Here is a 25,835-nt window from a genome sequence, read left to right as displayed (position 1 = left end):
AAGGGCTGGCTGCGTGCCACCACTCTACGCGCTCTCGCTAACCTCGGAGCGAGGACCCCAGGCCTTGCTGGCCCACAAGGCTGTGGTCAGCTGTCACCACGGGGCCTCGTGCTCTGCCCTCATGGTTCATGGGACGCCTGATGAGCTCATGGGTTTGACTGGTGCCTACAGCTACAGCCCATTCATCACCTTGCACACCCGACCGTACACAGGCCTTCAGGAACTGCTGCAAAAAAGCATTTCAAGCCTCAGGTTTCATGCCCACGGTATCACCAGCAAACTCGCTGCTGGTCAGAGGGCTGAAGCTGCAGACCCTGACACGGAAAAGCACCTTTGAGAGCCCTTCCAGGCTGCTGAGCATCATTGGCAAGGAGCGCGCACACATCTCATGTAGGCCCGACCTTCCAAAGGGGGCATCCCGGCCAAGTCACACCAAAACACAGCCCTCCGACTAAGGGGCAGCAAGGCTTAGAAAGAACAGGGACACACAAAAAAAAGGCTGATTTTATTATATTCTTCATACTTTGCTACAGCCAGTAACATATGCACATTTAAGTCACAGAGGGGATTTTTCTTTTAAGAAAACACCCTCAGATGTGCTCTTTGATAAGTACCTGGCACTAGAGAGCAGATGAACATCCAATCTTTGTTACAATCGCAAGGGAAAAGAGGGTTAAGGCAGTGTAAATATTTGTGAGCACTGAGCCTGTGGAACAGTACAGGCTGCAGCATCCATGGCACATTACACAGGACCAGAAGAGTACAAAGGCTGCAGCAAAAACTCCCTCTAAACTCGACTTATCAGCTGGACACACATTCACACACTCCTTCACTGCCAAAGCCTGATCCTGCAAGGCCTGTGGACTCCCGCTGTCCAGCTGAAGGCCTTGATCCTGCTCAGCTAAATCAGTGGGAGAAAGAGCAGGCCAGTGAGCAAAAGCCTCCGTGCTCCCCGGGAAGAGGCCTCGCCACCACACCTCGGCTGCTTGCACAGGCAGGCCTTCTAGGGCCCGAGGTTTCCCATGGGGGTGTAAGTGATGGGCTCACAATGTTAGAGATAACGCAATGCCATCTCTAAGTGCAAAGTCAGAATTTGGCCAATAACACACTTTCTGGGCTACAACTGCAGAGCATGGGACATTTTTAGCTGTAGATCACATGTACTAGTCACAAGTATCACACAGGCAGCCAGTCCTAGGGGACAGCATACCAAGTTCTGCGCCAACGTTTCAAGCCCTGTTGATTTACGATGGATTTACTAAAACAGCCTCAGCCAGAGTAAGATTTCTAACAATCTGTCCTAATTACAAAATTCCTCGCAGCCCCCTAGTTCCCCTCAAGGTGTTAACCGGAGCATTTCGAGGGTCTGTGCAGACCCACGCTCCTACCTTGCTCAGCCAAAGCAAACCTGTGCTATTGCGCTGAACTGAGCGCAGCTAAGCAAGAAACCGTTCCCAGCACAGCAGCCACCAAGGGAGGCTGCAGGCAGCCTGTTGGAGGATGCTGTCTACTCAACGTGCACTTCACGCTCTGGGTCTGTAGGTCAACATGGAGTAGCTGTGGTGAAGTCCAAAGTCCCCAAATCTAGTAGCAACGTTCTGCTTTCTCCGTGCAGTGCCAAGAATGAGGATTAACCGATCGTGCATTTTGTAGAAACCATGATTTCAGAAGCCAAAAGGTGAATTCCACATACCCACTCATTAGATCTGTTCCCTCTCCAAGAGTGGTAGGACAGGCACCAAAAAGCGAGTTTGTACAACTTTATTTTGTGGAGGCATCTGCCCTGTCCTGCAAGATGCAGCTTCTGCCCTGCCAGAAATCCTGACCTAAATTCTGCTCCGAGTGCAGTGACAGAACAGCTAAGAGGGAACGTGGGGTGTTTGTGCGCACGCATGCGTGTGTGCGGCCAGAGCAGCAGGACTGGAACTAATCAGGGGTTTCATTTGCTTGGGTTTTCTTTTTTTTGTGGTTTGTTTTCAATAACTGCCAGAGTCACATATTTAGGTTTGAGAGCATAAGGGAAAAGCTGGGGGAGGTGGAAATAACTCAAACACATCCATGTGGACACACTTGCTTATTCAGGTTTCAGTCACAAAAAGCAAACCGATCCAATTACTGTGGCTTTCTTTTTTTTCCTCCCTTTCCACATTATTGCTCCGCTCCCTAAACTCCTGTCCTCAATGCTTACTCTGAGCTGCTTATCCTCGTCCCAGTCACCACTGCAATACAGGCTGGCTGATGCTCAACCTTTTGCAGACGAGAAGGAATGCAAGGATTTACCTTCTAACAAAAAGCAGCCTTTAAAAGCTATCTTGACAATATGACTTCCTTAGACATGCTGGGAGACACCTGACCTCGTGTATTCTGTTTCTGCCACCAACAAGAGCTACCTTTAGACTTTCAGACACAGCAGAACCCTTTCCTAAAATGGCAGCAAGAAAAAGGACCCTTCACTGCCCTGATCAGGTACAGCCAGGATGAGAGTCAGCTGTGATGCAAGGGTTCTTCTGCGTTTTGGCAAGATGGGCCCCTACCAGAGCTGGCTAGGAGAGGTTTCTCTGCCAAACAGGGTGACCTTTCCTGAGGACATCTGCAGCCTCTCCAGACACATGAGCGGAGGAGCTGCAGAGAAGCTCCGGTGTCATTAGCGAGTCTGGAATGCAGCAGGGCCGGTGCGTACATCAGCGCATACCAGGCTGTAAAGCACACGCGCGCCTGCTTAAACTGATAGATGAACTTCTGACAGGCCCTGGTGGAAATCCTTTGTACAAGAGGTTGCACAGTATCACTCATACAAAGAGAGAAGTATTAAAAGAATTGCTAAGGCTTTTCCTCTGCCTGGGCTACTCCTGACAGGTGCACTCTGAAAGGATGCTTAAGACCCTTCTCCTACAATTCACCCCATCAAGATGACAAAAGTGACTTTTGGTGGTGTTTCAGTCCTAGCTAATGTGAGCTCCATTCTGAGTAAATACTTCCAAAGATCTTATATTACCAAGGACTCTTCAAAAAACACAAACAAAAAACACAAAGCAACAACAAAACCTTCTCAATTCAAATGGTACTATATCGCACAAAGCCACAGCAGGGAATTTTTAGCTCCGTGAATACAAGTATTCATTGATGTTATAGCTCAGGGTCCTGCTCCCAAGTACTACCCAAACACAGAACAGGATGGCCCCAGCCTGAAGAGTTTACAGTCTAAATACACAAGACTTGGTGGAAAAGAAAACACGTGGCTGGGAGAAGTGTCAGTCACACCACCAGTCCGCCACGGGAAGAGTCTCCTCCTCTACCGCGCTTCCTGACATTGTCGGAAGTTTCAACAAGGAACCACGCACTACTGGTTCTTTATAAGTTATCACCTTCTCCAAATCACTGATCTTCTGCAACCCTGAAGCCATGTGAGGGTGTGGAGGAAAGCAATACGGTTATAACCACAACGAGATTTGCAGCTGCAGTAGAACTGACTTTGCTGCGTGTCATGCACTCAGGGGCAACTGAGTTCAGCCTGCAAGCTGCACATACAGGCTCTGCAGGGGATTACTTCTACACTCCTCTTCACCCTCAAAGACTTCCTAGCTCTGACAGACAGTTTATTTAGAAGTGAGCCCCTCTAGGAAGCCACTCCGAGCAAGCCTCTCCTTGCTGCATTGCTGTAACTGAAGAGCTGCAGCTGTGCTGCCCTCCAGCTCCTGCATCCTCAAAGCAGACAGGCCACGCTTCCCACCTCTGCACCACTACCTAAAAGCGGTGCTGCTCATTTGCCTTGTTTAGCCCCCGAGGGACTTCCCTAAACTCTCCAAACTGTGGCTCACGAGCAGCGGGAGCGGGCTCCAGTGATGAACGGTAGCAAGGAGCCGGCCGGGCAGCAGCGTGGTGCGGCGCGGGGTAATCGGCCCCCCGCTGCGGGAGGCGGCGAGCCGGCAGATGCTGGTAACGCTGACACGGCTGGATCGCACGGGGCCCTCGCCACGTGCCCAGCCTGCCCTGTTCTGCAAGAGCCGGCTGGCAGCCCTGGGAGCCGCTCCTCTCCTCCTGGCAGCTGCCCCCTTCCTTCCTGCTCGCTCGGCTCCCCGAAGCCCGCAGACCTCCCCGGCCTACTCTGATCAGCCCTGGCAGCCCCTCAGGCTCACGTCGCCTGCCTGCCTTGCTCAGGCTGCTACACCCCACGCCAAGGAGGCTTTGCAGGCAGCAAGACCTACACAGCGGGGAGCCAGAGTCTCTGGGGAGGTAATCACAATGATTACCTCTTTATCTGCAACTTGTACCAGGTACACTGAGAAATCAAAGTGACCACAGAGGTAACAGGCAGCGGGAGAGGCAGAGCAGCAGGCTCCCCCGGCTGCCTTGCTCCCAGCTCTGCAGACACCACACCTAGCGACAGGCAGGGACGCACGCAGCAGAGCTGCGGGAGGGCTTGGGGACAAATAAGCCCAGAGGGGAGGAGGAAACAGAGCAGAAAGGAGAAGCGGCATTTGGAACAAGGCTGCACAAGTCTTGGGATACTGGAGCAAGACTCAGGAGGGATCCTGCAGAAACTGCCAGGTGCATTTTTAACACCTCCCCTACAGAGTTTGGATGAGATGTTGCTCGTTTCCAAACAAAGACGATTGTCTTGGAAATCCACTGTTGTACGAAACAAGATTCCCTTCCAGGGAGAAAAGCACTTTATTTCCTACAGCTGACCTCAAACACCACCACCTCTGCCCTATCTGGCTAGAGGACGACCTTTCAAGCCCTCCTTCAAGACTCTCGCATGCATTTCTTGCTCTCAGGTCCCTGCTTCCCTGGCTACTCGAGTGCCACAGCGCAGGTCGAAACGCCCAGCCCAGCAAGGCTCTGGCTTCCTCCTGCCAAATTCTGGCAGCACTTGCTTTCCGCCGCGCTGCAGGGCAGGGACCCCAGGAGCAGAGCCCGGGCATCGCACGGAGCATGACGCTGCACAGCTGGACCAGGCAGGAGGAAGGGGAACTCGGTCAGAAAGCAAGCTTCCACTTCGCTCTGATCTGCCAGTAACCGACAGCAAAAGGAAGAAACGCTGGTCAGCATGATCAGCCAGCGCCGTTGGGATTACACGCTGAGGTTTTGTTTCCAAACTTTGCTCAGTTGTGGCAGGGGCTCTTTAAGGGCCTAATCTCCGTGTGATTGTTCCCAGCACCAGCCGTGCCCCTGCAGATAATACAGACTTAGGGAACCACCATTTAATAATGGCTGCGCTCTTGGGCAGGCTGTCCACGACTCGCTGCGTCTGTGCTGCCCTTGGGCACCTCCTTTCCCCAGCTAAAACAGCCAGATACTCCCCGTACTTTCACTGCTGCCCCTCCATGCAGGGGAGCCACAGGACGGGGGGGAAGAGCTGTTCTCCCTCAATAAGCACCTAGGTCTGGCCCCAGCACCCAGGAGCAGCTAGCAGCTTATTCAGAAAAGAAGCAAGGAGACAAATTGAGTTAAGCAGCACTGTTGGGGTTAATGGCTTAAACCCTCTCTGGAGCCTGGTATAGGCATGCTGGGTACAGGAAGGCTGGGCAGAGACATGGGCACCACTAACAGAACTGAAGCTTGACCCAATGCTCCTTGCTGTAGTATTTTGATACCTGTGTAGAAAAGGCAGCTAGAAGTAAATGCTGTGTTAATGCAGAATGTGTTCAAATAAGCCTGCCTCTTAAGTTGATCCATTCGAAAGATATTGCCTCACCGAGGAGCTGGGAAAGCCACAGCTGTCTTTTCCCCAAATCCTACTGCCCAGCCATGACACATCAGCCCTGTCCTGCTCCCTCTCCAGCCAACTCCAACCATCCCAGTGGCAGCCAGGCTTTGCTAACCCCTAATGGCTGGTGAAGCTCTCCGGTCTGGATCTGAGCGGGTCCAGGAGCTCTCCAGGAGGCTCAAGCATTAATATTTCTAAACCTGAGCTATTTTCACCCTCCCCGTGCTGTGGAAGGGGGAGGCAGCCCGCTCCCGTGCTAACGTCCCTCCGGGGAGCTGCACTCGCTAACACAGGGAAGCTGCGCCTGGTTAACAGGGACTTGCTCCACACCCAGAGACCCAGAGGGGATGCAGAGGCATGACAAAACTCAGCACACACCACTCCGTCGTCAGAAGACTATGTAATGTGTTTTCAAATGGGACCCATTCTGCAGGACTGACTTAAACCAGTCCTGAGTTTCCTTTCTTGGGGCCATTATTTTATGCAGAATTCATCTTTTGAACAGTGCTCTCGGCACTTACCTCAGCTAGGGATCAGGGCACTGAGGCCCAGGCCCAGCATCCCCACAGCAGATGGGCTAGGGTGGCATTTCACTCTACAGCACAGCCGCACTGAGGCATGCAAAGATAGCTTGTTTTAAACATTCACACTGCACCGCTGTCGGAGAGAGACTTCCCCCCCGGAGCGCAGGCTGCCACCTCTCAAACAAGGTCAGACACCGACCTCCTCCTCTACTGTCAATGACCTTATTAGTACTGATCATGGCTCTAATAATATCCTGCATTGTAAGCGGGCCATCTGCTGTAACATTTCACTACAAACTTTTAGAATAGCAAACGTGCTTGGTTTGAGTACACTCATTTCCCAGCAAGCCAATCTTCCCCCTCGAGAACATGCACCTTCCTCAGTTTTAAATGAGACGCTGCAGAAAGGCACCTCTAGCTCCCAAGTTTCCAGCTCAAACACGCAACGGAGAACGGCACAGGGCCACGCCAAAGTGCTGGCTTCAGAGGAAAGACATGAAAATGCCAAGTCGAAAGTTAAAACCCACTGGCCTCGAATCGCAGCCCCCGACCCTGCTGCTGGCGGTGACACCGAGTAACCAAGTCAAAGGAAGCCAGACTCAAGGCCCAGAACTAAACTGATGTGCAGAGACTGAGATGTCGAAGAACCAAAGTGCCAAGCTTTCTGAGAGCAGGAATCGGTGCTCCTTTTGTGCCAGGCACTTCCATCGTGTGGCTAATAGAAAGATTTCGTTAGTATCCAACGCATACTACCCCTAGTTAAGCTGAATACTTTCACTTCCATTGCAGGAGAGCAGGCTTTCATAACAGACAGCTAAGACTGGAGAACTACGTTTGATAGCTATTTATTTAGAAGGAGCCAGGTTTTGAAATGCTCACTCAAATGGGACATCTGCTTAAAACACCCAGAGTCTTGTTACTGCATAGCTGAGCTCCACTCTAAAACGTTTTTCTCTTTGCACTGCTTCTGAGAGGTCAAAAAGCGCAATTAGGCGCAGAGAGACTGGCACAGCAACCCTAATAAAGCAGCCTGCGTCACAGCAAGGCCCTGAATCCTTGGCCTTTTCTCTAATCAAAAGGCCATCATTCGACATGGCATGAGAGACTACAGGAGCTAAAGAAGGCGGTCAGTGCCCGGTTCTCTGCTGTTTTATGAAAAGCAATAAAGCAACATTCGTAAGTCCTAAGTAAAAATTTGCCTGTATAGGGCAACATTCATCCATGTACCTCAAAGCATTTATTTTAATACCAGCATAATGATATCTATAGGGGCAGATTTTCAAAAGAGCTCGGCTCCTCCCTTGGAAATCTATCCACTTAAGTGCGTGCTCTGTGGGAGATGTCAGATAATGGGCTCTCCAGAAAATCTGGCATATCTTGTTTATATTTGTTTTAAAGCTTCCAAACAGCTCAATTACATAAATACCCATTACTGCACCCTCTTTCAGATGGGTGAACCAAGCGGCAGAATGCTATTGTCAGCAGAGGGATTACATCAAAGTGATACCAGGCTGCTGAAGAAATCCACCAGCTCCCCATGCGCAGTCACGCTCCGCAAAGCAATCTTCCGCTGCCTTTCCCCCAGCCAGCTTCACCGGGCGAATGCAGTCACGAGCGAGAGAATGTGCTAGGCGGCTGTGCTGGAAAAGCAGCGAGATGGGACATTGTGCCCAAGTGCGCACGGACCCTCTTTGCCCAAACACCCTCTGGGGACAGTAGCTAATAAGTTCAGAGCATCCATCTGAATCCCACAGCGAGAGCTACTGCTATAGATTAGGGCTGGCAGCACTAAAGCTTGAACTTCCTCCCTAAGTGGTTCTGGCAATGCCACAGCTTGCAGCATGGCTCACGCTGAGCTGCCAGAGCTCACTGTTCAAACCCACACCCCTCAGCACTCCCTTGGCTAACACTCGGCACTGACTCACATGCTCACAAGACTCGACCTAAGAGCTGCCGCTCCTTGCTAGCTGGGTTTCAGGGCCCCATCTCCCTCCATGCAGTGCAGAGGGAACCCCAGGGCTCAGAGCAGAGCGTTGTAGTTGCACAACGACTCACAGACACAGCACTTGCGTTTGCACACCCAAGCAGGCTCAGCAGGACTGCGAGCTCCAGGCGCACACGCTGAGCACGCGCAGGGAAAGCCGCTCTCCCGAGCTGGAAAGCCAAAGGTGACAGAGGAAACGGGAGGCAGTTATCCCTCTCGGAGGGAATGGCAGAGAGGACCATTTCCCTATCTGAAAACCTGAGTCAACAACTCGCTTCAGCACAGGGAGGTCTTTGCTTTCCACAGTAATTCTAATGTGCCCAAAATGAGGCCTTACATATTTCGCAGAAGTGGAGCCTCAGTCCAGAGAGCTTTGCTCTTAAAAAAAGAAAGTCAGCCTCAGGAGCTGGAGATGGCATGCCATGGCCCTGCACCATTGCAATATGCCCATAAAAGGTTTCAAAATGTATCTACTTCAGCAGATGCAGTAACTCAGAAGGGTTTAGAGTCACATCCCAAAAGAATTTCTCTCCTGCTTTTTTAGGCAAATGTGAGCAGCAGTCAGCACTTCACCACCATCTTCCCAACCAGAAAACCAAGGTTACTCTTGGCTGACGTTAATAATATAAATGCTGCTGGCTTTTCCCTTTTGGGATGGTGGTTTGCTCATGCCACAGGGACAAGACCTGGGCAACTCTAACTGCAGACAAGAGTAGAGGCCCTGCATTGCCAGGGATTGCTGATGAAGAGAGAAGTTGGCACGGCAGCCTGTGGAAAACCCCACTGCTGAATTCGCCTGGCCCGTCTCCCCTTGGAGGCTGGCCTCAGACATGTGGTCTCAGGACAAGTTTGTGGCCACTGTTCTGCTTTCCAACATGTTCAAGGGAAAATACAAACAAGTCTGAGGCCTCTCCCAAGGAAAAGCTGTAATTGATTTAGGTAGCTGCAGGAAAAAGACAGAGAGAGGAAGGAAGAAAAAAAGCAGGACAACAGTGGCATTATTGTGCCCACTGGAAATACACACCAGGCAAGAGGGAAATGCCTAACATAGCTGCACAGCTCCATCTGGTCAAAGCTGGTCCCAGGCAAAGAGAACCTGTGTTTCCCACTTGCACCATGACTGCCTCAGGAAGACTGGCCCCAAAGTGCACATCTGCCCTCACACCTCTCACCAGCTATTCTCAACCTGACCCAAGGACACCACAAACTAGGCTGGAGCCCTCAAGACATCCAGGTGATGGCACCTGTGCGGGCAAGCCCTTGGGAGTTAGTAGGGTCCGGAGGTCTGGGGAGTAGACAGGACTCTGCATGACAATAAACAAAGATCTTGAGAGAACATTTCCACAGAAACAAGAGTGGATCTGGTTTTACCCCATGACTGTACACTGCAACGGCCAGAAGAATCATTCGGCATCTCCCAGAGCAGTTAAACCCTAACCTAACACCAGCAGGGTTGACCCATATCTCATACAACCAAGGAGTGCTGCCAAGACACCTCACTTACAGGTATCCATGGTACAGTGAAAGGAGAGTCCTGATGACTTCACCATGCAGCAAGGCAGGCTCCAAAGACTCACCAGGATCCCTCCCACAAACGGCCTGAATGCTTTGACACTTGTCAGGCCACAGCCACCCAGAGAAGAGGAAGCCTTTGCCTTGGAAACCTTCAGGCCTAGGCCTGGCTCCTAGCAATGCCACACAGTGGACAGGGAGAAGCCAAGTTGCCTCATGCTCCCAGAGTAGTCGATGTGGGACACTGCAAGAGATCTAAAGCTGAAAGAGGATGAAGGGAAGAGACGCGCCTCTCTACAGGGAAACATGGCAGACAGGGTAAAAGGCTTTCAGAAGTGACTTTCACTATTACTGATGTTAGCTGATGAATATGTTCATGTTGACCAAGCCTGTAAAACAGTCCTACAGCTTTAGATGCAGAAAGCAACACAGATACTTAGACTTGACAAGTGTCCACTGTAAAGCACATTAACTGCTGAGAAAGCAAATACCCAAAGACATCTAATATCTACTTTCCACAGGCATTATGGCCTAAGGTCTGATGAATAGGCCAATATGGCAATCAAGGGACCAACATTCTTCAGGAGGGAGTCACCAAAGCCTAGTCAACCAGAAAATGAGTATTTAACTCATTTTCTGAGGAACCAGTGCAGTTACCAGGAGAAGTATCACACTGATAATTTTGGAGGACTTGCATTTTCCATACAGACAACTCCCATGCAAGCTTCCTCTCAAGCTTGTAACACCTATCTCCATACTGATGACAACCATCTGGATGACTGTGACTGTCCCTCTGTCTGTATTAGCTGGCCAGGAAGAGCATCATGGAGACATTCATACAGGCCTGTGCATCAACAGCATTGCTGCCCACCCCCATGCAGGAGATCATCCCCCCCAGTGCAGCCAGATACCATGTAAACTGGAGAGAAAAATGGAAGAAAGGGTCTGAGTGAACAAATATAATGAAAATAAAATAATACCAGGTTGTTTAGACCATCAGAACCCAAGCTCTTCAAAGTCTACTGGGAGAGCTGCTGGACAGATGAAGGGTTGGCCCCTGACTTTCCACAGAGTGCGACCTGCCACCTGGGAGCCACCAGCATCAACACCTCTCCTTCTGGTGGTGCAGGGTCCAAGGACACAAATCAACCCTCTGGCAGACTCTTGCAAACTGATTCTGCAAGAGCCAGTGGTCACAGCAGGCCAATGCTCAGATCCACTCCAACCAAGATCACTCAAGGAAACGCAGATTTAAGCGTGCCTCCTCCAGCCCATGTCTCCAGGAACTCTCATGAAGCCCTCTGCCTTGGGATGACTCTCACTACTCAGTTTCCAGCAGTGCTGCACAATAGTCTCAGTATTTCCCCCACTCTTCTAGCAATGAACTAAGATAGGAGCATTCCTCTAGAGTAGCACCAAAACCACCAGACTATGCACAAGAAAACCTATGGAAATCTTGTGTTTCTTGCCATGTTAGCCTTGGACAACACCACATTTAACAAACCATGTGTCCTTGAAAATGCACAAAGCCCAAGATAAAGCATTCCCTGCTGAGATTGCTCACCTGCAGAAAGACCCACTGGAGATAACAACAGGTCAAACCCCTTTCACCCTCCATAGCATGCTTCAAAACTACCAGCTCGCTTTAAAGCAAAAACAAGGAATTCCTACCAGGGACTCTGCCTTACATCTTTGCATATAGCTGCAATGAGTAAGACCTTCCTGCCCATGGCTCTCTGTTACTGTCCCTGCTGCAGAGTCACCAGGAAACACAGGCCTGTTCCCAGTTACTGTAGATCATAATCCAGCACCTTAGCACAAAGCCAGGACCACGGGGGTTTCAGCTCAGATGCTGGACTCTGTACACTGTATCCGAGGCATAGGCACACTGTCCTCCTGCTAACCCTGCTGCAGGGGCAGTAACCTATGGCACTGAAGCAAGCGGACAGCTAAGGGCAGCAGCCTTTTAAACTATGATATCAAGACTTGCCAGCGCTCATCTGTCAAGTTTCAGCTGTCAAAAAAGTCATAGCAAGTGAAGCGAGACTGCTGGCACATCAAAGAAACCCGTGGATAATGCTAAACAAATCAAATATGCTCTGCCCAGACCTCTATCCCACAGGAAGATCAGCTAAGCAGATTAAAGCAACAACATACATTTTCTCCACAAAGCTGAACATGCCTAGGGGGGTTGCACCCCACCGTGCCTTTCGTACACCCTCGTGAAGCAACTAGCCTGACCCCAATAAACAGTATCTGCCCTCCTCGCTCTGGGGGAGACACAGAAGGAGGTCACGGACTGTCAGATACAGACACTGCCTAGGTGAGCGTCTGTCAGTCATCTCACTCCCACAGCCATGCCTAGGAACTTCTGGGCACTGACAGCAGGAAGTACATGCACTAGACATCCACTGATTAAATTATGCTGCTAAAAGAAATAGAGCTTATTGTAATCTGTACGCAAGAAGGGGTCAGGCCTAAACAAAAATTTTTTCACTTGAAGCCTCTTACTGTCCTTAAAGTATTGCTCTATTTTAAGAGCAATACAATAGCAACAGTTCTTATAAATAAAACTTATTTTTAACACATTTTACTGAATCACATCTCTAAAAGAGAAGAAAAGAAATACACTCCAAACGATCAAATACTGTTGCTACACAGGTACGGAACAGTGCCTTTACTGCTGGGAAGAAAAGGTTTCTCATAAAGGTTACTTGACTCAAAAATAATTCATTATCTGGCTTACTTGCATCTCCACGATGTTCATCTCTGAGATACACAGAAGATCTCTCCAAATATCTCTCTATGGTCTTGTGCCCCCCCCCCCCCCCCAAGAATGTAGCCATGTGCTGAGTTCAATGGGAGTTTTTCGTTATTCCCAATTTGTAGTTGTTAAAAAAAAAAAAACCACAAAGATTTTCACTGCAAATCAGTAACAGTCAGAAATAGTTCCGAAGCCAGTATAAAACAGGTAAACTAGCATGAAAGCTGTGATGAACAGTGAATGAGGTATGCCAGTTTCAAGATCATCTGGTGCACTTACTGCCCAACCACAGCGAGCTTTGCAGGTGCTGGTTTCAGGTGGCTGCAGGACTTCTGAGCACAATCATCAGATAATATGTCTTTTAGAAAAAGGGCAATGTAAAAAGAATACTTCTATTTTTTTTGTAACAGCTTTTCATTATCGATTTTATGTGTATACATAGGCACAAGTCACTGTTTTTACATAGAAGAGAATGTTTTGAAATGTGTAGCAGCTTTATGACCACATTTTTTAAATTTGACCTCCCAAAGTCAAAATTCATACCCCTGAGACTTTCACCATGCTATTTTCTGTCTTTAAAACCTCTCTTCAAAACTTGGATTTGCATATGGAAACATCTACACTCAAATCAAACAAGAAGACAAATCAAAACTGGGCTTCTAAATAGTGTTTTTAACCATGAACCCACAGTGCAGCTACGTGAACTGTGAGCTGTATAAATCAAAGCTTTTTTGAACATCTGGCCTGTACTACCTGCATGTTTTTATGTAATACATCACTATCTACTAATGTTCTTTCTCTCAGCTTACTGCTTATCAGTTTGCGTTGCTAGTGATCAGAGAATGTTTTTGCTTCCTTACATCTTCAGAAGTTGAAGAACACAAACTAATGATTTCCTGGACAGGGAATTAAGACTCAGACAAGCTCATCCTGCTGCTGCCTGATACAGTCTGAACAGGAAGGTTAAGGACTTGATGAGCACTTGCAGGCAGCCCACTGCAGGGCCACAACAAACCTGAGGAAGAATTGCCATGAGCCAGCAAACCCTGTCCTGACCTCTACAAAAAGCACCAGCTATGTATAGGACTGTGCATGCCAAAGCCAGAGAAAAGCTGATGCAAAAAGACAAGGGCCATCTCAGTTAGCAGTGATGACAGTACAGTTCTCTCCTTTTCACAAATTTTATTTTCTGTTTCATAGCTTCTTAAACTAGCGTTCCTCAGCAAAACATAACAGACTTCACACCACCTCATCAACTAGCAGCTTGCAGGGAAGGCAAGGTTCCCCTCCACAAAAAGAGGAGCAGAGTCATTTCAAAACCGTACCCTGGGTTTTGTCTATACTAATGTCCCTGCATATGAAGGGCACTGCTCCCGAAGGCCACAGATCAGAGAAGAAAGTTAAGTAACAACTCAGAGGCCCTTTGGGACTTGTCCAGGTGGTACTGCAGAGCACGAGCCACTGCCCAGCAGCCTCCGCGGTCACTCCGGGACCTGGAGGCAGCACGGCAGCAGCTGGCTCAGGGACCGCCGCACTGCCCTCCACCAAGCAGGGGGGATTTGCCCTTCCATTCACACAGATTATTCTTTAAGAACAGCATTATTTGAATTAATGAGGAAGAAAGTGTGAGTAGAGAGTGAGAGTTTTCTCTTGGCATCTGATTCAAATCTGCGAACAGCTTCTCACAGGCACTATTTTTAAGTTTCCTATCAATCTGCTAGAGAAAGGTTCCTTCTGTTGCCCACAAACGTGCAAACTCCCCCTTTGAAGCACCACACTTGCAGGGCAGCAAGATTCAGCCCTGCACTTGCAGCCTAATTGCAAGTCAATATCCTACAACCAAAGCATTTCACAACCACACAACACTCCTGCAGAGCCCCCACCCGTGAATCCCACCCCTGCATCAACGGAGCCTCCGCAGTACCCCATCTAGAGTCCTGTATTTTCTTTACAGGCACCCAGGGAGCACACGCTCACATCTGAACACCACACACTGAGGCAGCCTCACTACTACTGTAAGGGAAGTAGAACTGCTATAAAGAGACTGGAAAATAAGAAGCAGTAACTGTATAGATGCTGTTTGTGACCTGATCAGTGAGGCGAAACCATTGTATGCTGGGTTATCAGAAGTTCCTGTTCGAACATATTGTTCGAGCTTAAGCGTTCTGTGAGAAAAAACAAGCAACAATGCTACACAATGGATGCAGATAAGCAACCTCCAAACAAAGCCCTGGGCGACTGCAAGACAACGGGAAAACTTATTAGCTGCAAGCATCCTATATCCTGTCTCCAGTAAAGAAACACAGATGTTCTGCTAATGCGGGGCGTGAAAAGATGAAAAGAGCACTAAGCAGTTATAAAGCCCTCCGCAGCAGAAGAGAGGGTCAGTGTTCAACAGCTGCCAGAGGGAAATAGCGACTGAGAGCACAAAGATGTCCATGGGATGAGGATGAAAACCTCTTAACAGGAGGTTTGGGAATGCAACGGTGTTAATGGAGGGGTCTTGTTATGTTAGGGCCTTAGCACAAAATTCTGTGCTGACACTGGGGAGAGTTGGACAACTGATCCCATGGGCTGGTGGCAGCCGTGCAAAAGCCAAGGACAGTCTTTTATGCATCGCAGCCACTAACAGAGACTAGTCAAGGCACTCAAACTGGAGAGGCAGTCATGGCTCAGAACATATCTCCTGTCGCCAGTAAGAGGCCAGTGTTATGATCATGAGCCCCTCAATACCACGGCAAACAGGGCCTTGGGAGCCCAGCTCCTGCCCAAGAACACAGAGACTATTGTTCAAGAGGTTAGTCACCAGGCTGGTTATCTCCACTGGGAGCCGTATGGTGCACGCACGCATACACGCAACACACACACACACACCCCTTGTTAACCTGCCGTTACAACTGCCGGCCGGTGGAGAAGAAAGAGGAGGTGTTGGGAACTGCACCTTTAAACGGGGCAGCAGCCCAGACCCAAGAGGTGGCAGAACCCTGGCTCTGTCCAGCAAGAACGACCAAAACCGCGGGGCTGATCTCTCTGAAACCATTCTGAAGCCATGTGCTGGCACTGCCCTGGAAACGGGGCAGCAGCCCAGCTGGGACCACTGTGCACAAGGGCCTGCACTACTCACGCAGTCCCCGTTAAATGAGCTCCACTGAATCCAGTCACAAGAGTGGATAGGGCTGGCTGGGTCTACCCACGGGCTTTAGGTCTGGATGTGCTTGGCCAAATTCCTGCCAACTGCCCATCCTAAGCCCAGATGCACAGAAGAACCACGGATCTGAGGAACGGCTTTGACACCTACTTCTTATTTGAGCAAGGGGGTGCAGGAACAGCTCCCACCATCATCCCCTGGCCATATGCTCTGCAGTGCCTGACCTTTTCTCCAGGTGTACTTCCTGCAGGGCAGAGCTGTCAGCCCTCCTTAAGGCTGTCCAAAGCCTGGAAAAATCCAGAAAACTTGTTCCCATGCAAATTCAGGCCACTTTACCGCATAGTGGGCATTTGCTACCAGGTCAAGAGGCAACTGCAATGAAGACATTATTGAACGGTCAGTTACATAGGAAACATGCTGAGCTGCAGAAGATCACCCCCAACTCCTTTGGTAGTTTTTGCTTTCCCAACATGGTGCTCCCCAAAACATCCCTCCCTCTCTACCAGCAGGAAATGCGTACTCTTGCCAACAGATGGGATTTGAGCTAGGCAATACACTTGGCCCTGCACATCCCATGCTGCAGCCTGAGGTCCACAGAGAAAGGCCCAGCACAGAGCCTGAGCACGCTGCAGATGCTCCACTCAAACCAACACCAGTTACTGCTACTTACAGTGCAACTCACTGCTCCTAAATAACTGAGCCAACCCAAGCTGGGGGGCTACACAGGGGCCACGTGCCTGCAGTTTGCAGCTTTCTGAATGGGTTCCTCGGAGACACCACACTATCCCACATGGTGTTACAGCATTCATTCGTGAACTGGAAGGAGTGCTATAAAACGTAAACATATTAATCTCTTCATTCAAAATATCTGCGCTGCCACTGGCGACAATTCAAAAGTTTCAAGGGCACAAAGAACATGACTTCTTTTTTCCTCTGATAAAAATATTTTTTGTCTCTCACTGTCAGCAGGCCAGCAATGTAAATGAACATTTGAAAGTCACTGTATAACTAAGGAGTCATTGCATATGCTCAGATTAACAAGAGCAAAACTGAATGCAAATAGGAAGCTTCAACTTCCTGGTAAAAGGGAACAAAAAAGTGAAAATATGAAGAAGTCACAAACGGTAGTAAAATGTGTAAATGCATGGCAGAACAGATCCAGTCCTGATATGAACCTGTGCATACACACTTCCACCAGCTCTTAGTCACTGTGCCGATAAAAATAAACCTAAGGCTTTTCAATTCAAGGGAGAACTTTTAAGCTTATAAGATTTTTCAGATTCCTTCTACAAACTCAAACTGGTTAACTATTCTAACAAACATTAAACACCATATCACTAGCTGCTCAAAAGCAACCAGTTATGTGTGTTGTCTCAGGTTTTTTATCATCCTGTTTAAAAACAGCTTGGAGGAACCCCTCTTCCAGAAAAAAGTAGGTTCCTTTCCAGACAACTCAGCAGAAGTGACCAAACCAAAGATGCTCAGCTCCCTTCCCCTCCTCCAAATCCTTCAGCCCTCCCGTGCCTCGAGATCTGGTCACTTGGGAAGTTGGAAAGTTACCCCCTGAACTCGGACTGTGACAGGCAATAAAGAACCATCTACTTCCTGCAAAATCAGCTACACAAAGACGACCACCAGCAGAAAGGCTTAGCTCTAACTCGGGCAGGACTAGCAGAGCCATCCCGTTTTCATATCCCTTACAGAATGCCTCTTCCCAACACCCATTTTCCTGTGAGCACTGCTCTCCAAATATTTTGGCTATTCCTCATATATAATACGATGTTACGGTGCATCTGCAACACTGTCTCCAGGAAATACACATAAAGCTGATTCATTATCTCAAAACGCTGCCTTTATTTCTGCTCATTAAAAGCACATTTCAGAGCCCTGCACCAAATGCACAGCCAACGTGCTGCGGACACAAATTAAAGCACTGTGTTTCAGTTCTCTACTTTGTCATTTCAGTTTCATTTACTGCCCACGACACGAATTCTCCATTTCAAGACAGCCATATCAGACCGGAGCTACAACCAGAAAATGCTCTGGATAAAATCCTTTTACTTTCTCTCTCCCCAAGATGACCAACACCTCATGCAATTGCACTTCATGTCGGACTCAACCAAAGCCGAACTGTGACCAAGTATCATCCCCCCCCACCCCTTATTTCTACTACCACTGTGATCCCCAAATAAGAAACTGTCTAAGACTTCCAGTTTTTGAATGCAGCTGAACAAAGGAAATGCAGACTCCCAGCTAACCTAGATTTGCAGGGCTGCATCCCACACCAGCGGCATCCTCCCTGCAGGAGCAGACCAGCAAACAACCGCTCCGCACATCTCGCGTCCCCGCACACCGAGCGACTCGCGAGAGAAGGAGAGCAAGCGAGCGTAGGTAACGCACGTGTTAGACAGTCCTCACCTTTAGGGAGTCAAAGCAGGCAATAACTCGACCATTTTCCACATGGCAACTCCGGGATGGGTGGGCGAACTTGCACTCTGCATCAGACCGAGAACAAGTACCTCTCTGAAACTCTCGACACACTTCTAATGTCAGCCATTTTGTATCACGGACCAGGGAAACGTTTACAGCCATATTAAAAACAAAAATTAAAATGCAAGCAATTGCACCCTTTTTCAGGGCAATATTTACTGCTGATCTTTTTCTTTAAAAAAAGGGTAAAAAAGTGAATTCAAGTTAAATGTGAAGAAATAACTAACTTGTTGCTTTGGTAGAACTCCTATTCATCAGCACTTAGGTTTTCATTTAAGTCAAATTGTGTTTGTTTAAACAAGAATTAAACATAAAGCCAATCATAAAATAGAAATCTTATCAGAATAACTGAAAATCAAATTAGAGGCCAGCTCCTAAAAGTGCAATTGTAGAAGTTAAAATATAAGTGTTATATTTTGTGCCACTGCCTAAGTTACTTGAAAATAACTGGCAGACTTTCAAAAGAATTCTGTGCTCTCCAGTTAATGGTTTCAATTATTCTTGCAAAAAGCATATGCTGCTGGCAGCACTTCAGTTTGTGGAATGGTCTCGGTCCTTGGGGAGAAAACTTTTTTCCTTCTATTTCTTGCTTCTAAAAATTACAGTTCGCGAGCATCAAAACGAGCAAAAGGATGTTATAATTTTTCTTTTTGCTTTTTCTTTTTTTTCCCTCTTTCTTTTTAATATTTGCTACATACTCGGGAGAAGAAAAAAATGGCTGAGCAAACTGCGTGTAAATGGGGAGAAAAAAAAAAAGGAAGAGAACGGATGAGTTGCCGTCAGGGTATGAACTGCAAGCAACGCCAAATTAAAAAGAAAAGGGGGGTGAAGGGGGAAGAGAGAGGCAGCCCTAGACAGAAATCCAAGCAGCGGTGGCTTCAGGAAAGGCACTTTTCAGCAACCTGCAGGAAAAAGAGAAATAGAATCAGCTACAACAAGACAATCGCCCCCTTTCCAACTCGAGCGCTAGGAACCAGCCGGCTCGCTGGAGGGACTCCCCAGACACTGACAGTGCGGCACAGTGCAGTCAGCCATTGTAGATAAAAAGGGCATTTCCCACATGAAGCTGCGCATGGTAGGAGGAAGCGACCAATTAGGTTTGCTCTTGCAGCAGAAGGGCTGGGCAGCCGCCCAATAAAAGAGATCGTTTCATATCGACCGATGCTGGCAGCCGTTCATTTTTGTGCCCACTGCACAGAAAACGCCTCAGCCCGACGCGCCGGCCTCCAGCGCGGCCGCGCAGGGCTCGGCATTGCCCGTGCGAGCGGCCCACCGCCGGCTGCTCCCGCCTCGGCCGCCGCGCTACGTACCTGGTCCGCAGGCCCCGCGTTGCCCCCCGTGCGCGGCAGCCCCATTCCCCCCACCGGGGCCGGCCGGGCCACGCGCAGCGAGGCTGGAAGCGGGCGCAGACAGCGCGGGTGCGACGCATGAACCGCGCAGCCCTTTCACGCAAAAGGGCAATGTTTTGCTATACGGGCTTTTTCAACACATGCTTTTTTTCCCCCCCCCCCATTAATCAGCGCCCCCCCCCCCCCCTTTCTGGAGGAAATGTTCTGGCAGGAAGAGCAGCTGGTGGCTTTCTTGTATACAAAGCAGAAGGAACTGCTACAGCTCAGCCCTCTCACTGCTACACATTTTTAAGGTGTTTTATTTAACCCATTGCTAACTACAGAGCTGGCTCAGCAGCGGACTGGGACGCTACACTCGGACAAACGACTCCTTTGCAGTCATGCATCTATAAATTTGGGATCTACAAAAGCAAAAACAAACCTGGCAAGGAAGCTTGAGCCACACGCACACACAACACGTTAACTCCTTGTTCGCAGCTGTACTTTTCAGCAAAACTACAGACAACTCAAATCACTCTGAGTCCAGCTACTTGAGTTATCCTGCAAGCAACTTCCAATAAACTCCTATTCAAGCTTTCCTTGGCATCCACTAAAATGTTAAGCCACCCCTGGAGCTCCCCATTCCAGTATCAGATGTACCAGTGCAGCCTGATAGGATTGCGCTGTTTCCGTGTTTGCAAAATCCAATTCTTTCTGAAGTATTGCTTCCCAATCCTGCAAACCTTTGATGGGCACAGGATCTTGTTCACATGACTGCTATTAAAACTTAAGACAACAGCCTTTGACTACGAGAAAAGGAGGCTTAAATTCTTCCTTTATTATTGATGTGCTATTGCAGTTACGCTGATCAGCAACTGAAGGCTGCTGGAGCTGGAGCAGGCAGCGCTACCAGGGAAGCGGTGTGGGAAGATGCTGTCAGCAGCAGCAGGGGGTGGGGCAGGGGGGCTGCTTGATTCACGGGTTCAATTATTTTTGCATTAAAAAAAAAAAATGTTAAAGCCTACATTGCAAGTATTTTCTCAGTTAAGCAGAGCCAAGTTTGTAACAGAAAGTGCCCCGATTCCTACGCTCAGGCCTGCAGCATCAGTACAGGGTTAGTCCAGCCCATGGGCCTGGAAGGACCTTTGCATTTTTGCACATCAGGTGGGGAACAGAGACTGTGAACATCAGATTTGCTAGGCATGTTTTCAACTTCAAAGGGAAGGAAAAAAGCATACCTAGCCATAGTCATATTTGGGGGGGTTCATAAGGGACAGAGATGCTCTAAATCAATCTTGATTTTGCAAACAGGGCAATTTTATGTGGGAATCCCATTCATTAATATCCAGACTCCCAGTCCAACTGAGCTCAGCAAGCACAGAAAGACATGTGGAAACCTTTCCACAGAGAGTGAGGGACAGGCTGGGTGCAGCTCTTAAAAAACGAGCTAGAACAGGTCAAATATGGGTGGGGATTAGAAAGAATGCTCTGAGGAGCTGCTGTGAGCAGACTGCAATACAACCATCTTGTGAATTAAGTGCCTACTCCAGAGCCCCAGACTCCAGTAGAAGTGAGGGTCTGTTAATGCCAGGCCTGAATACAGCAAGTCTGAACTTAATACATGATTACAGCAAGATGTATAAACAGTGCAGTAAGATATGCCGCTTCCCAGCCCTTCCACTTTGAAAAAATCCTGAAAAGTGCTGCTAACTAAATGATCGTCTTGCTCTCACCCATGTAACCCGGGAGCACACATGTGCACACAGACATACAAGTATCTGCATGCAGTACGCTGGTCTGAGAGTCCTCACATTGAAAGGAATCACATTAATGGAAGATAAGTCACATCAACCCTAGGCAATATTAAAATACAAATATTGATATATACGGACACATGTGACAGCAGACTTTTTTACAATTCTAATGAAAAAACAGTGAGAGAACTGTATGAAGAAACATTTGCAGATGTTCAGCTGACAGAAATGGAAGAGAGACCCCTGCTCTAGGATGGAAAAAATGGTCTGTTTAACATGGAAAAGCAGGACACAATATTCTGTGTTACCAAAACCACCCCCTTTTCTGTGGGAAGGGAGACTATCACCCCAGACTCTAGGACTAGGACCTCTATACTGGGGGGGGAGGTAAATAAGTGAGAAAATTGTTAGCATCAGGGCCTCAATTTTGCAGTCTGCCGACAATCAGCAGAGCACAGCAAAAGCACACACTGCCTCAGATCACCTGTTTGTCACCCACTCAGGAGAGCACTCAAGCACATGCTTAACTCTGAGCATGCCAACAATCTTACTGGAAAGCAGAGAGGGAAGCACGTACTTGAGCGCTTTGCTGAATCGGGGCCTAAATAAATTAATCTATTTCACAGGTTTATCTAAGCTGGGAGACCAGCAAGCGCAGACAGCAGTCGTCGTGTTTAGGCTTCTGCGATCACAGCCCAAAGGAGCGTGAGCTAGGATTTTCTGCAAGTCAACAACTAGATCGATGTTTGGACTGATGCAAATCCCCCCTCCCTGTGGCCGCGAGGAAAGCCTAAAGCGCGCGTGCTCCAGGCTGACACCGCACAGCGCCTTACGCTGCTCCCCTGCATGCAGCCAAGGGGTGAAAAGCATTTGACAGGAACCCACCACTGACCCTATAAAGTTTCAGTTCTCCGTGTTTCAATTCCTGGCAGCAAACAACTACAACCATTCTCACCGTGATACATTTTTCCCATTCCGCGTATTACCCTTTTTTGGGAACTGGCATTTTATTCATTTTGTTCTCCCACTTACTTCACATGGGAGGATTAAAAACATCCATGCCAAAAGCAACACCTAACGAGGATACAAAGTAGCTCCGCAAAACACTGCTTTCCTCTGCTCTCAGGAAATACAACAAAGGGTAGGTGCTGCCGCTCCCTGAGCCAGACTTGCCTGGCACAGCTCATCTCTGCTGCCGCATGGGCCAATTTAGCTTCGACCGCAGCAGCATCAGAAGCTGGAGAAAGCAGCAACACAGAAAAACCTGTGGCCTTTATCCCTTTGAGGAAACAATAACCTTAAAGCCCCTACTATACGGCCACTTGCTGAGCCGGGCCTAATTGCTCGAAATGCGGGAGGATGCAGCCTTGCTCTGGATGTCAACAGAGCGAGTCTTGCTGCTTCTGAAGCGAACGGGAACAAGGGCAGTCTGATCTGTGAAGGTCACGTCCAACCTCGCCTCTGGCGGGATTAAGACACCCTAGCCGCTTGGGGTAACGTGAGGACACAGCGAAGGACAAATATCTTCACTTGACAGCTGGATTCCTCTTGCTTTCCATGAAACTGAAACCCGTCTACCAATACCCCATGGGTGTCGACTCCTGAGCACGCGTCCTGACAGCAGAGTTCAGAGATTGCAATTTATGTGACAGGGTTGATTCCAGCAGCTCCCATGTGTAAGTGATGCTATTGAAAGTGCCATTCTGCTCCAAAAAAAATGACTCAGTAAAAATGGCAAGGTGGGGTTCCATATTTACTGTTCCTCAACAAGTTCCAGGTCACATCTGCTCGGATGAGAGGCAAAAAAACCACTTTTATCCTAGCTGACAGTCCCAATGAATGAGAACAGCAATGATTTCCCTTTACCTGAACCAGGGAGATGGGGCAGGCAGTGAGAGGGCATGAAAGCGTCTTCAAACCAAACTCCAGCCATGCCTTTTTTTTTTTTTTTTTTTAAAGCCTATCTAATACTTTCCACACTACCCTCCTCAGCACAAACCCTAGCACTTAGTAGAAGACAAGAACGGAGGACCTGGTCTCTTGGCTCTGAACTAAGCTTTATATTGCTGGACAGCAACACACTTTAACCAGTTTTGTGAGTTATCTTCAACGAAAGCTCAGAGCAAACCAGCCTGAATGGATGGACACCCTGTTTTCACTGCAGCCGATGAAGAGCAATGAACTGTGCTCTTATACTGAAAAAATTCAGACATCAAATCTTTCACCAATTCCAAAAGGACCCTTGAACCATTAATGTTCTCAGTGAGTACCTAGATAGTGCCAGAGCCCCCCAAAATTTTTATGGCTGTTCCTCAATGCACTAAATCTAGCTGGCTGCGCAAGTGACTGTCAGTCTTGAGTCCTTGCACCTTCTAGACAATTCTGTATCCTCTCTTTTGAAACTCAGTGCCAAAGGGTACAGAGAAACTTGGTGTGCCCACTGCCACCCCTCCTCAATAAGCCCAAATGGTAAAACTCCTCATGCACAGAATAGAGGTATTACCACTGTCAAGAACCACCCCCCACCACCAAAAAACAAACAAAAAACCTAAAAGCCCACTTCCAAATAAATGCTATGCTTCTGGAAATGCTGCATATGTCAGTACCACCACCATACAACAGGACTTCCACTTTCCATGGCCAACCAAGCCCAAGCCTCTTTCCCAGTCCTTTCTTTCTCCTCCACCTTCACAACAGCGATAAAGGAGGACATGTGAAACTGCACTCTGGCTTCTCAAAGTAATCAAAAAGGTATAGCCAAGGACAAGATTTTACTGGGGAATGCTGCATCGGTACATTTATTGGCAATAATGCATGAAAAGAGATAACCCACATCTGTGGAGAGCTTTCAGAGTCAGTAAGAAAAAAAAAAAAAGACATCTTCATCCTGGACCTACCAAGCCTGGGACATGACGACATTAGTTCAGTAAGCTGACTCTTCAGAGGAGAGGTTCATTCAAGCCTCACAAAAAGCCCATGGCAATTTAGGCAGTGCCGCAACTGAATCACAGAGCGGCTCTCTGCTTTGCTCAGGACTGGTTCAAAAGTGGTACCAGCAAGGTTGTACAACAGCAAAAGAAACCACACACACACACAAAAAACAAGGTCAAGGCATGGATCCTGCATTGCTGAAGTCCAGATTAGCAAGGCTCTCAGCCTGTATCACCTAAAAACCAACAGCACTCGAATTCCTCTGGTGTTGCAATGCCAACAGTCGGCACGCAGCAGGCCTGCCTCCAGAACGGGCCCAGTCCCACCCCCCCTGCGCTCACACGGTCTGTGCACTTGGAACAGAAAGTACCTGTGGAAATGGCTGACTTTTTAATAGCTCCTGCTTTCTGCCTGTGTACTTAATGGGCTGCAGTATCAAACATGAAGAAGGTCAATTTATTTTCTGCCACCTGCAAGAGATATTTTTGCTTTTAAATTAGAAAATAATATTCTATTTTTGCCTTGGCCTTTATACTTTAAAAGCAAACACTTTAGGGACTCGGGTAGACACCTTGAATATTTCCTTTGTGAACATTCTGTACCTGGACACTTTCTCCCTCAGGGAACAGTTTACTTAATTTAAGGTAGACCTTCACAGCCAGGAAGAAATAAAACCTCTTTTGTTCTTCGACCAGTTACCCAGAAAAAGAACAGATTTTCTCTTCCATGGCCACGCATGGAAAGTTTCTGTTCAAGGTCTAATCGCAGATGTTGGGGGCCCTGAATCACCAAGGATCACACTGCATGCTGAAGAGTCAGCTGCAGCCTGGAGTGCTGTCTACTCAAGAAAGGACAGCACAAGCCAGAAAACACAAACCCAAATAAAGCAACCCCCCAAAGATGCTGCAATGGAAAAGCCTCGTTGGCAGGATACAAACCAACTACAGAAGTGGCTGTGCACTCAAGCTGGACGTCTAGGAGTGCAAACACCACACATTTCTGTGCTCCAGGAGCCACCAACACCGACTTGCCCTTCTTCCCCCACACTCACTCATGCCTCTGGCTTAGAGAGCAACTCGACAGAGCATGGGTTACTGATCATGACCTCCATGGAAAGAGCAGCATGAGAAAAATCCTCCTTCTCCTCCAAGGAGAAGGCTGAAGTTGCACATATTGTGTCACACATCTCCAAAAATTCGCCAACACACACCTCCCTAAAGCTCCCGGATTTGCAGCACCCTGGAAGATTGATGTGGTGCTCTGCAGGGACAGTCAGCGTTGCCAAGGCTACAGTCTGCCATCCTGGGGAAAACGGGTCATCCATCACACCTCTGAGTGCTCCCACTGCTCATTGCAGGATGGCACGACTTAGCCTAACCTAGACACCCTCCTTACCTGAAGAAATGGCAGCTGTAGGACCAGGACAAACAAAATAAAGTACTGTGGGGGAAGGGAGCCTTTCAGTGCAGAGAAGAAAAACAAAATACAGACAAACTCAAGGAACTTTACTTTATCCTTCACTGCACATATGCAATTCTCTGCATTTACACCCTACAGCAAACTAGCACAGGAAAAGTAAATGCTGGATTTAATGAAACATTTGGAAAAAAATTATTTTTTGTTTCTGAAATCTATCATTCTTCACTGTAGACCATGTGCTCCTACTTCCTCAGCTGCCTCAAATTTTCAC

General features: G+C 48.3%; 1 protein-coding gene across 13 annotated transcripts in view; it reads right to left on the bottom strand.

Moving 5' to 3' along the window:
* The window catches only part of MBNL3 (muscleblind like splicing regulator 3), a 105,994-nt gene that overhangs the window by 50,428 nt on the left and 29,731 nt on the right, over positions 1 to 25,835 (bottom strand). For 9 of the 13 annotated variants that reach the window (XR_010391085.1, XR_010391086.1, XM_064518335.1 and 6 more), the window contains exon 2: positions 18,061 to 19,034. The exons of 3 other annotated variants lie outside the window; for them this stretch is intronic. Coding sequence is in view for 8 of the 10 variants with exons in the window: in XM_064518335.1 (XP_064374405.1) it covers positions 18,061 to 18,234 (174 nt within the window). In the remaining 2 variants the exon portion in view is untranslated. Of the gene's footprint in view, positions 1 to 18,060; positions 19,035 to 19,142; positions 19,218 to 25,835 lie in introns of those variants that run through there. One more of the 13 variants, XM_026110917.2, reaches the window with a different exon arrangement.

The sequence above is a fragment of the Dromaius novaehollandiae genome, chromosome 11 (genome assembly GCF_036370855.1).
Source record: "Dromaius novaehollandiae isolate bDroNov1 chromosome 11, bDroNov1.hap1, whole genome shotgun sequence".
Taxonomy (NCBI): Eukaryota; Metazoa; Chordata; class Aves; order Casuariiformes; family Dromaiidae; genus Dromaius; species Dromaius novaehollandiae.
Note: the sequence above shows the minus strand (reverse complement) of the source record. Positions and strands in the feature narration are given on the sequence as shown.